This window comes from Netta rufina (genome assembly GCF_964035555.1).
Source record: "Netta rufina genome assembly, chromosome: 15".
Taxonomy (NCBI): Eukaryota; Metazoa; Chordata; class Aves; order Anseriformes; family Anatidae; genus Netta; species Netta rufina.
Window position 1 is genome coordinate 15,187,996 of NC_140138.1, and position 11,677 is coordinate 15,199,672.

At 53.4% G+C, this 11,677-nt stretch overlaps 2 protein-coding genes across 3 annotated transcripts in view; one reads left to right on the forward strand and one right to left on the reverse strand.

The window, feature by feature from the left end:
- Positions 1-7,755, forward strand: part of MPRIP (myosin phosphatase Rho interacting protein) — a 72,926-nt gene extending 65,171 nt beyond the window's left edge. For both annotated transcript variants that reach the window (XM_084296002.1, XM_084296003.1), the window contains exon 24: positions 600-7,755. In XM_084296002.1, the coding sequence (XP_084152128.1) occupies positions 600-671 (72 nt within the window). In that variant the 3' untranslated portion in view covers positions 672-7,755. The remainder of the gene's footprint in view (positions 1-599) is intronic.
- A 1,980-nt stretch (positions 7,756-9,735) lies between these two features.
- On the reverse strand, positions 9,736-10,505 carry PLD6 (phospholipase D family member 6; the record flags this gene model as incomplete). Its single annotated transcript, XM_084296172.1, has 2 exons — positions 9,736-9,977; positions 10,094-10,505. The coding sequence occupies 2 exons, from the start codon at positions 10,503-10,505 to the stop codon at positions 9,736-9,738; spliced, it is 654 nt and encodes a 217-aa protein (XP_084152298.1).
- Between the last annotated feature and the right edge of the window lie 1,172 nt (positions 10,506-11,677).

Below are 11,677 nucleotides of genomic sequence, written 5' to 3' on the forward strand. Positions count from 1 at the left end.
CTGCACAGGGTTTGCTGGTTGATGGCTGCATTGTGCCTTGTGTCTGGGTGCTGAATCTGAACCGGGGCAGCCCTCAGGTCCTGCTAGCCCCGAAGCAAGCATTTAGCGTCTCACCCCGTGCAGTAGGCAGCTCCAGCTCGGGAGGGGAAGGCTGGGCTTGTCGCTGGCAGCAAAACACGAGTTTTCAGGGCTGTTTGAGCAAAAAGTGAGCACGTTAACCGGCGCCCGACCCGTGTGGCAGCCCTGAAGGCAGGATTATGGCTGCAGGTCCCAGCCGGGGCCCTGCCGACACCACCCGACCGCCTCAGGCCCTCGGGGATCATTGTCCGCGTGGAGCTAACCCCGCTTCCAGCACCGTGTGCCTCCCTCATCTGCTTCTGGTCCAGCACCCGGCTAACCTGCGCTCTCACCCTCTCTCCAGGCGCCGTGCACCAGTAACCGCACCCCACGGCTGCGTCTTTCCTCCAGCATGCCCCACTAATCTCTCCGGGACGGCCACCCCCTGCCCTTTTTGCTGCTCACATCCCCCCTCTCCCAGCACCCAGCTCCCCGCTGCCGCCCGCCCCGTCCCACCCTGTCTTGTCTTTTGTCTCTCCCAGAGCCTGAAGGAAGGCCTGACCGTGCAAGAACGCCTGAAGCTTTTTGAATCCAGGGACTTGAAGAAAGACTAGCTCTCCCCGCTCCGCTTCACCACGCGCGCACCTCCCGGCTTGAGGCAGCACAGCACCAGCACCGTTTGTCTCTCGTTGCTCACGACCGTCCTCGCTGTCGTTCGGCCCGATGCTTCCCGACGGCTCCGGGCACCGTGGCGGGTCCCCCCCGCCGCCCCCTCGCCTCCGCAGCTCCCTTCCCCGCTTGTGAGACGCTTCTGAGACTCTTGAGAGGGAGAGGAAGGGATTGGGGTGTGGTTGTTTTTCTTTTTTTTTTTTTTTTTTTTTTTTGTGTGTGTGTTTTTTTTTTGTGTTTTTTTTTTTTTTTCCCCTCTTCGGCGCTTTGTAGGAGAATCCTTCCTTTACTGTAAACCATTACACTAAGTGTCAGTATTAAGGCTCAGTAGCCTGTGAATAAGCTAGCTCCGTCGTACCAACGTCTTGGTATGCGCGCAGGGCAGGGTGGCACGGGCCAGCCCGCGCTCTTACTGCTGTCAAGAGACCCAGTGCTCAGAGCACACCGGGAGCCTAATCAGCCCTTGATCTCGACTGCATCACTTGCACCTACAAGGGGAGGGGGGAGAAAAGCCTGTGGGACTCCGCCGGGGGTGCGCGAGCGGCCTGCAGGAGCCACGCTGACGCCAGGCCGGGAGAGGATGGAGAAGCGACTCCTGCCCCCGGCCGTGCCGTGATGGTGGCGATGCCCAAGCCCGGCGAGCTGCGGTGCCTCGGCGGGTGGTTTTGGGTAGGGAGCTGCTCATGGGCACCGTGACAGTGGCCCCTTGGCCTCTGGCCCCCCCTCGCCGGCGGTGGGAGGGAGGCTTTGCTGGGGCTGCGCCGCGAGATCACTTTCTTGCCTCCCCTCGATCCAGCCCAGCACTCTCTGTTTTTTTTGCTGTTACTCCCTCTCGTTGAGTCCCGTGTATCCTAGGGTCTGTGCGCATGTGAAACTCCCTTTTCCAAGTCAAAGGAAAGTAGAGTAGAAAGTAGAGCCAATATTGACTGAAAAATGCACAGTGCTCGATGCATATAATGCTCCTTTTTTATCGGCTTCTTGAATTCAACTCTTCTTGTCAGCAGGGCAGCTCCTATTTTAATTCCTTAATCTTTTCCTGAAATAAAAATCTCAAAACCAGTATGTGCTTCAGACCTTCTCAGTCACAACAGCTTTTGTGTTTAGAGCAGACACTTTAGCACCACGAGGCCAATAAGTGGGTGCTCGCTGAGCGGAGAGAGCCAGTAGCGCTAGAGGCCGCACGCAGCCAGCCCGCATCACGGTGGCTTCGTGCTGGGTGAGGAGAGATCTCGGCGTGCTTACAGCTGTAGACTCATTTAGGATGGAAAAGACTTCTGAGATACCCATGGAGATCCCTGGTCCTGCCACCCAGCCAGGAGCAGGGCTGAAGCATCGCTCCGTTGCTTCCCAGTGACGGGGCCACCAAGCGACCCGCATCACGTCGGCTTTCAGAGATTTTGGAGGTGGAACCGAGCTTTCTGTTGACAGCTGTGTGCTTCACCCGGGGTGAAGCAGGCAGATCTGTGCTTTTATGGCTAGTTCAGGTCCCTATGGGCATGGTGCTCCGGCCAGCTGGGAGGTCTGAGTGTGAGGAGAAAGCTCTCGCTGCTGGCCCTGGGTGCACTGCAGGTCCCAGCGGTGCCACTGGTGTGGGGCAGAGGCAGGGCTGGACAAGGATGCTCTGCTGCTGTGATGCTCTTTAACTCCATGCCTGGGTGTGTGTGGAAGTCCTGGAGACAGGAGCAGGGCAGGAGGGACCCTCAACCGTTCAATATGAAGGCTCTTCCATCTTCAGGCCCTCTCTGATGTTCTGGTGTGCAGCCACTCGCCCTAACCTGAGCTCCTTGTAGTGTTCTCCATCATCTGAGCGTCGGAGGAGCCTTGGCAGCCTCGTGTCAGGGCAATTCCTTGTCCTTCCAGGCCAGGAGCCGACCCATGCTGGACCTACCTGAACCTCCTCTCTGGTCACCATCCATCAGCTGCTCCCAGGCATCTCAACGCTTCTCTTTTGCTCTCACCCATCAGCCTGATGGAGTCCTCCTGGCCCACCGTCGAGGAGCATGGCCAAGGCACCCAAAACCACTCATCATCAGCGTCTCAGCACGGTGGGAACCCAAGTGATGGAGCCCTGGCGTGGAAGCGGTCACCGTAGTGCTGTCCTGGGCGCACCACGCTGAGCTAGCCCATGGCCACTTAGAGCATGGACTGTTGTTGGTAAAACCACGTGGTGGTAACACGTAACAGTGGCTTTTATAGACATGGCACGGGGTTATCCTGCTTCCCTCCCAGCTGAGGTGGCTGCTGCAGCTCTCCACAGTTGCACCCTTCCCAAATTCATCTTTCTCCTGTTGAAGGGTGCGTCCGCTGGGCTTCAAAGTCCACATCTGGAAGAGCGGCTTTGTCATCAGTCGTGCCTGTGAGGTTTTTTTTTCCTCTCTCTGCCCGCATCTTGCACTTGACTGCAGGGAGAGGTCTGATTCCCCAGCACAACCCCACGGTGCCCACAGCAGCTGGGAGCCTGGCACCTCAAGGGGCAGCCACCACCAGTTCTGAGCACTCTTCGAGCTAAACCAGGGGCGGTGCCACCTGCCTTGCAGGACCAGCAGAGATGCCAGTGCTGTGGCCCAGGTTCATCTGAAATCAGGCTGTGTCTTGGTGGGAAGGTGACTACCCACTGCCTACAGCTCATACGCCTTCCTGCCCATGCCAGGAGATGGCTGCCTGGCCGAGGTGCCTCTCCTGCTCCTTTCCAATGTCACTTGTCCAGCTCTCAGCAGAGACAACCTTTGGATTTCATCTCTGGCTGCCCCAGGTTTGGTCGGGTTGTGCTTTGCTCTCAGGTTGCTTTCGTGCCCTGCGATCTCCTGGGATGAGGAGCTAGGATGGTGCACGGCCTCGTCTCTGTCACTGCTCTTCCTTTCCAAGTCTCTGCTGGATGCAGGAGGATGCACGCCTCCTCCTCCTCCTCCTCTTCTCTCAAGAAGTGTGGTGGGACTTTGTCCTTCTCAGCCAACCGAGCAGAACATGCTGGTCTCCATCTCACCACGTGGACTCTGACCGTTCTTGTGTGCCCTAGGAAAATCTTTGCTGGCTTCAGTATTTTAACCGTGAGGACTAGAAGCTATGGACCTTGCTATCCAGCTGCATTTGCCTGTCAGTGGTGTGGAGGACACAGGATGGACCCTTTCCAACACCAGCTCATGCCACTGAGCACCTTGACAATCCCCAAAGAGGGTCACTTTCTTCTGTGCACCTTATCACAGCCAAAAACCCTCTCCTGCAGCTTAGCCTTGGGGCTAGGTATTGAGCTGAGGAAGAGCATTTCCTTGCTTCGCTGCTTCGATCCCTATTTCTGAACGTAGAGAATGGTTTGGAAATGTGGCGATGTGACCCAGAGCGTGGCCAGGCAGGAGGGATGTTGGTCAGTGTGGGGAAACTGATGGCAAGTGGGGACCATTCCTGGCTTTTGGCTCAGCATGTGGAAATGCATTAAAAAACAGGCAAAGTAGGGCAAAAAGGTGCTGCAAGGTGGAAGCACTTGGGCAGAGGGCTGCGGGAAGGCAGAATGTGATGTGGTGGCCGTGCAAGCTGAATTGCTCTGTGTAGAGACGCTAAGAGGCGTTCTTCCTTTTTATACACACATAAAAACATTTGGAGTAACCCAACAGTGTTAGGTGGCAGGAGGACAGCAGTGGGAGCGCCGTGTGACGGAGGGAAGGGAGGCACCAGCCTCTGACAACTCTTTTTGTGCTTATAGCAATGCCTAACAAGCCAAATCAATTAGTTTTATCGCTTAACTTTGTGGCTTTAAAATATCTATCACTAAGCAAAGGGCTCTTTTATGAACATACTGGTGGTGGGCTTCGGTGCTGTACCTTTCGGGAGCAGCCGTCTCCCACTGGGGAGTTAAAAAAATAAACAAATACAAAATAAAGGAGAATGCTGCAAGGGCTGGCGGGTCAGAGGCTGAGAAGTGGCCTCGTGGTGTCCTCGGGATCCACTTCACCCTCCGGGACAGCACTTCAGGGTGTGGGAACGCTGTGTACAAGTGCTTGTGGTGGGAGCTGAGCTCTGGAGGTCACGGAGAAGAGGAAGAGGAAGGGGAGGAGGAGGAAGAATGCATGCAGACAGGGGTTCTGACCGGCTGCTGCAGGCTGTGCTCCAGGTTTCGGTCTTTATTTGCTGTGTGGCAACTACCAAAGCATCTCTCCGAAGCAGGGGGCAGTTCGTTACCTGCCTTCCCATTAACAAGAGAGGACCAGAGGCACCAACAACAGCCAAAAACGGGGTTATTTCTGCAGAGCGCAGTGCTTTACTGAAAAGAAACAAAAAAAATAATCAAGAAAGATTGTTTTGCTGGTATGGATGTTCCTTAGTTAGCCTATTTCTTCCTGCTCCGGGCTTCATCCATCCTCCAAAGTAAATCAGTGGCCACGTAAATGAGAACAGGGAGTGGTGGGCGCGCTCCCCGCTTGTGCCCGCAGTGCCACGCGTGCCGTGCAAGCTGCTGCTGCCTTCTGCACAACGCTACGCTGCTCAGAGCACCAAGCGTGAGGGCTAGGAAAAGTCAAGCTCAGCAAAGCTGCAGGGCTAGGCAGCTTGTAACTGGCTACCCGGCCTTTTCCTTTTCCTTTTTTTTGCGAAAAAAAATCCCACCCTTTGCACCGTCTTCCCCCAAAACAGTCTTTTTCTATGTGACCTTCCCTTTGCCCACCTATAAAACAAGCAAACGGTGTTCCTTCGAAACTAGACTAGCGCGTGGCTTTGCAAACCAGAAAAAAAAAAGTCTGTTTGCTTTCGGTAACAGAGGGTGACAGGAATGCGTTCGTGGTGTCCCCTCCCGCCTGTAACACCGCGTCACGTTTGCACCAGCTCTGTGCTCGCCTGGACTGCCACCAGACTGCTGCATTTTTTCGTGGTTCAGATGCAGGACGTAGGTTGTTGTGAACACTTAAGCACATGCACGCTCGGCGTAGCTTGCCTTTCCTCTGCAACCTTTTCGATTTTTTTTTTTTTTTTTTAAAAAAAAGCTTTGTTATTCTCTTTTAAACAGAAGTAATTTAAAACCTGTATAGTATTCCAGGCACGCCATGTAAATATTTATTACTCAGAAATTAGTGGAGGGTTCTCTTTTTGTGACTACGTCGTGGTTTTGGTTTTTAACTCTTGTTCTAACACCGCCGTCCTGCCGGGGGGGCTGGAAGAGGCGCGTTGGGTGCGATGTGCCCACCCCACCCTGCCTGCCCGGAGAGACTGTTTGCTTTTGATGACTGTTATAAATATCTTTTCCAACGTTTTCTGCTGACCTGTACCTTTAGTTTTGACGATACGTGTCCAAAGATTGTGTACAGCCTGTTTGAGACCTGTAACCTTCCTGCGCTATAAACTTTTTTTTTTTCCCATTCAGACAACTCGGTGAGCTTGTATTTGATGGTGGCACCAACACCGTGCGTGTGCCAGCGGCCAGCTGGAGGAGCAGTGAGTGCCGTGCGGTGCAGCCCGAGGACTGTGCATTAAGGCACTAGTGCTGTTTTTGGGTGCTCGGTGAGGTGCCGTGGGGTGGACAGACCCCCACCTACCCCTGTGCAGACACACAGCCTGCAACGGGCTGGAAGCGCACGCTATCTTGCAGCAATTTTAAGCCAAACGCTTAAACTCTGAATGCGATTTTAAGTCAAATTGAGTTCCCACGAAGCACAAACCCTTTCTGACCTAGGGATGCAGAAGTGCAGTGGCAGAATGGGGACCGGGCAGGGTGGGGTGGCTGGCCCCACTGCAGCCTGCACTTTGAGACTACTGAAAGGAACCCAGGGTGTGGGAGCAGCTCGCAGGAACCAGATAAGCCAGTCAAGTTGGTAGCGACCTGAGCTAAGCCAGCTGGCCATGAACTGGTGAATAATTAGTGCAATTACCAACAATTATTTTCTCATTCTTCCTGCTTTCTTCGCACGCTGATTGTGTGCAGGATGTGAGGAGAACACTAAGGCTTTGTTCTAAACCAGAGAGAGCAAAGTATGTCGTAAATACTAAAGGTGATGGGAGGTAGGCGATAGATAAGAGCGCTTGGTCTTTGACCCACGTGCACCTCCTGGGACCTGGCGTTCTGGATGTCTCCAGATTTTAAGGAATCGTTTATTCGGAGGGATAAAGTTTTTAGGGAGAGAGAAGGGGACGCTGCAAGTCTTTGGGTGGTAACAGAAGTGGCAGTGGCCGTTCACGGTCAGTACTAGCGGTCGGTCCTTCCACTGACCTGATCAGAAGTGAAGGCTGCCCTCAGCTGTGCTCCAGCACACCTTCAGCCCCCGAACCGCAGCCCGAGGGGACGCCTGGGTTAACACACGCACACACCATGCTCCACCGCTTGCACTCGGGGTCCTCTGCCCTCCTCCTGGAAATGACAAAAAGGGCTCGTGGCCCCAAAAGCAGGAGCTGAGCACACAGTACATTTTCCAGGCGCAGCAGCCAGCTCGCTGCCTCCAACCCGCGTTTGGCTGAGCACAGCGACCCTGGCGCTTGCAAGAAGCCCCCGTGCAGTTGGGGATGCTGCAGCCACAGCGCTGCTGGAAAACCCTGCGGCTCAAGGCCAGCAATGGTCACAGCAGGAGGCAGGGAAGCACGGCTGTGCTGAAGCCCCGTCCGTCTGCAGGTCCGAAGGGCCTCTCTCCAGGGGCGTTTCTTGCATGAGATCCATCCAGGAAACGAGACGTCGCACGCGATTAATTCCCCTCTGCTACAGGGGGGTGGATGTGTGCTTGAGGCTCCTGCTTCTCGGTGTGCGTGAGTCCCCCTCTGCTTCTCTCCTCTCTTCCACTCCAGTTTATTTCATTGCTTTTTTTTTTTTAAGAGCCACTGCTCCTGATAACTGTTCACTGTAATAGAAACGTCACTTTTTTTTTGGTCACTGTATTTATTCCTTACAAAATCTCGTGTGTCGTGTTAGGTTCCCATGGATGTAGCTGATCATTTTAATTTTGTAAATATAACTACCTAACTTTACATAAACTATATCGTAATAAACTATTTTTGCACCACCCTTCGCATGCTGTGTCGTGAGGTGTTTGTTTCAGCAGGGACACTGCTACAGAAAGAAAGAAGCAGAGGACACAGCTTGAGCACACTTCGCTTTTATAGTCATACTTCACAAGCAAAATGCAACAGGTATCATTTGAATAACAATAAAATGTTTAAACTAGCATAAATATAACGCTGTTGAACTGGATTTACTACAGAATTAACTTTTTCAGCTTCTTCCTAGCCGCTACACCAGAGATAATAGGTACACGTGGATTTTTCCCCAGAACCATGCCTACTTTCTCAAACAGAACAGGGCAAATCTGCAATCTGTAGCTGTTATTCCACATACCCTAAGTAACACATAAGGATCTTCTGGCATTTTCAATTATTTGAATTTTTAAATTAACCCACAAGAACTGGAGTACAAAAAAAAAAAAAAAAAAAAAGATGTTGACCTTGTGAGAGAATGGTGTATTTAGCACTGACAGTCCCAGCACCACTGTATCCAGCACTACTGATTACAGAAGGTTAAGACCCTTTTTCATTTTGAGAGATTCGAATCACTTTATATTTGGTATAAAGTAGTTCTTACACAGACAGTTGAATACTCACAGTTTGGAAATTTATCCCAAGTTTCCATCCACCTTTGTTTCCCCTTAAATTCTAGGGAGGGAGATTGTTCAACCTCAAGCTGGGACAGTACGTTTAGACTGGCAGGATTTGCAGGGAGCAGTTTAACCTCTTACTAGACCAGCTAATACACTCAGCTTAAAACAGAGATGTTTCAGATTTGGATGATCAAACACAGACATTTTATTCCCACCGCTTTCAATGGTCTAGCAAAAGACAAACCCTCTCTCTATAAATTATCTCTACAATTTGGCCGCCTCATCCCCAGCAGACAGCTGATGTTCTGCTCCCTCTGCTGGCAAGGGCGCAGAGCATCCTCCCCAGCCTGCCCTTAGCTCATCTCAGGGGCAGTGACAGCAAAGCCCTAAATGCAACGGGAACCGAAGACTACATAAAGGTGCAAGTTATGCTGGCAGCAAATAATCTCTTTGTTTTATGCGGTAGAGATAAAATAGAAAAGTTAACGAGAAGCTGGCCAGTCCCAGAAGAAAATCACCATCATCCTGCTGTGGATGCCTGCTGGGCAGGCCCATGGAGGTCTCAGCAGCACTCTGACCTGGCCCTGCTGTCCCCAGGGCTCACCTTGCCTTCCTCTTGCTGCTCCCTCCTCATCCTCTGCCCTGCTGCTGCCAACACCGGTGGCCACAGTCACCGAGCCAGACCAGGACACCGTGTCCTGCCACCTGCACGGACAGGGCTTCCCTCCACCTCTCCTCTCTGAAGTCGGTGACCCACCTGCAGCTGTGTTTGCTTTTAGGACAGGACCGACTGCTCCCACAGAGCAGTTTCTCTCCGTTTGTGCCGGAGGCTCCTTGCTTGCTGGAAGATGAGCTGGCCTTGGGATCTGCTCTCACACATTTACACTCTACTAATCTTAAACCAGAGCAAACACATACACAGTCAAAACTATTTCCCAGATTCCCTTTCACAAACTTTCAACAATTAATGCCAACGAAAGAAATGCAACTGAGGTGCTTACTCTCTCTGTACAAGCCCCAGCTTTGCTACAGCCCTCTGGACCCTTCCTCCAGTTACTGACACAAGGGAGCTGTTGGGGTAACGCTGGTAAAACTCCATCCTGCAGCGTGACAAGTTGAAAAACACCCATCTCACCTCTTAGGTCCCCAGTATGGTACAAACGCCATCTCACCTGCCCCAGGGCACAGCATAGAGTCTGTTAGAAACTTTAAGCTCCGTGGACTGAGCCCGGTTGCAGCTCTCCTCACAGAACAATTCACCATCAGCCGGGTCTCTCCTGCTAACGTAGCACACAAGGGACCTGTGGCACTTTAGGGTAGAGAGCACTTCACTTCTGGAGGAGCCTAACTAAATTACAACCAGATGGGGAATACAATGATGCCTATCCACAATAACCCCCTGGATGCCATCTGCTCAATACTCCTCCAGCTCAGGGAAGCGGCTCAATCATTTATTTTCTTTGGAAAAAAACATGTACTTGAGGGGATCGTAGAATTCCCAAATCCTTTCGAACTCCTCCAGGAAAGGCTGCACGTACTCGGCGTCCTCCATGATCAGGATGTTCTCCCGGTTGTTCTGGATCGCCTCCGTGGTCCAGTTGAGGGAGCCCGTGATGAGCATCTTCCTGTCCACGATGGCGAACTTGTGGTGCATGTAGCCGCTCTCCTGGTCGTGCCGCACCTGGATCCCTACAAAAACACAACGGGGAACGGCTGACGGCCACCGACGCTCCCTCAGCGGGGCCGCCAGGGCGGCTCCGAGCACACGGCGGGGCCGTGCGAGGCCTCGATGCCCCGCGCCTCACCAGCGTGCCGGAGGAGGCCGATCTGCGAGCCCTTCAGCGCCATGTACTGCGCGTCCGTCACCACGCGCACCCGCACGCCGCGGCGGTGCAGGAGGCGGACGGCACGGCCGAGCTGAGGGCTGGAGAAGGCGAAAAGGCAGAGCTCGAGGGAGCGGCGGGCGGACAGGAGGTGCCGCAGCAGGCGGCTGAAGGCGCAGTCGCCGCGAGGCAGCGGGCAGGGGCAGGGGACCGGCGCGTCGTCGGGGCTCGCCGCCTCGGCCAGCAGCGCCTCGGTGCAGCTGGGTTTGGAGGGGAAGAAGAGCACCTCGCGCACCGGCCGCCGCCTCCGGGCCACCAGCACCTCCAGGGCCAGGCCCAGCGCTGCCAGGGCCGCCAGCACCAGGGCTGGTTGCCGTGTCCCCGCCGCCCACATCGCTCCCTCGGTGTTTGCTCAGCTCTGGGGGTGGTGTGGGCCCTGCTGGATGCCCCCAGAAGCAGCCCCAAGCAGCCTGGTGTCCTTGTCTGGTGCCCTTGAAACTAAGCTCCCCCTCAGGCCACACAGCTGAGGCCCAACCCAAGCTCCAGCTGCCTGCACCGATTTTTTTTTTCCCCCCCTTTTCCCTTAGGCTGCTGTGAGGTGGTTGAGGGGAATCAAAGCACAAACAGCACAAAAAAGCTTCAGGTGTCAGTGTGGCCTTTGTCACTTCATTGTTCCTGGGCAAGGGAAGTGTGCTAGGACCAGGAGAGGTCCTGATTCTGAGGGTTTGCCTTCAGGGGGTGGTGCTCGGAGGGGAGGAGGGTGCTGAGAGGTGGCCTTCTCGCTCATTAAGTTCACAAAGAGCGCTGTGCACGTTCCAGTTCCCACTGACAGCGAGATGAGTGCCCGTGGCCTAAGCCGTGAGCTGCAGGAACTTGCCCAGGCACTCAGCTGGGTAATCCCTGCACAGATCTGTCGTGGCAGGCACGCACCTCTGCTCCTATGCAAAGCAGGAGCCTGGGGTTCACAGGCTCCACCGACTGCCCCCTTCCTTCCTGGGGATGTTTTATGAGTGTGAGGTCAGTGGGTTCCAGACCCTGGCTCACACACAGTACATTATTCAGAGAGGCTATGGTCGTGTCTGTGATACTGCCCCGTTTCACAGCAGCAGAACAATGGATGTCACCTACCACTCGCATTGTACTGCCCTGGATGTAAAACATAAAACCTCAAGCTCGACCTTATTATCACCCTTTTGCCGTTTCAGAAACAGCCACGCTTCTGTTTAGGAACTTCGATCAGGTGTTAATGCACGATCGCTAGAATAAGCTATTTTTTAAGGAACAGAAGCAGTTCGGCAGCCAGGAAGGCCTAAATGCCAAATAATGTCTCACCTGTTACATTATGTAACTCTGATTTGTAGCTGCATAGTTTTAACTTGGAAAAATAAAAAATACTGGATCACATACAAGGTAGCCTCAAGAGCAAGCACCAACCTAGCACTTGAAATTCCAACCTTTTGTAATTACTTCTGTCAGTTTTATTTCCTTATTTGTGATTTTTTTTAATCTTTATTTTTCCCTCAAGGACTAGATCCAGCACATAAGCAGCAAGATGTATAATTCAGA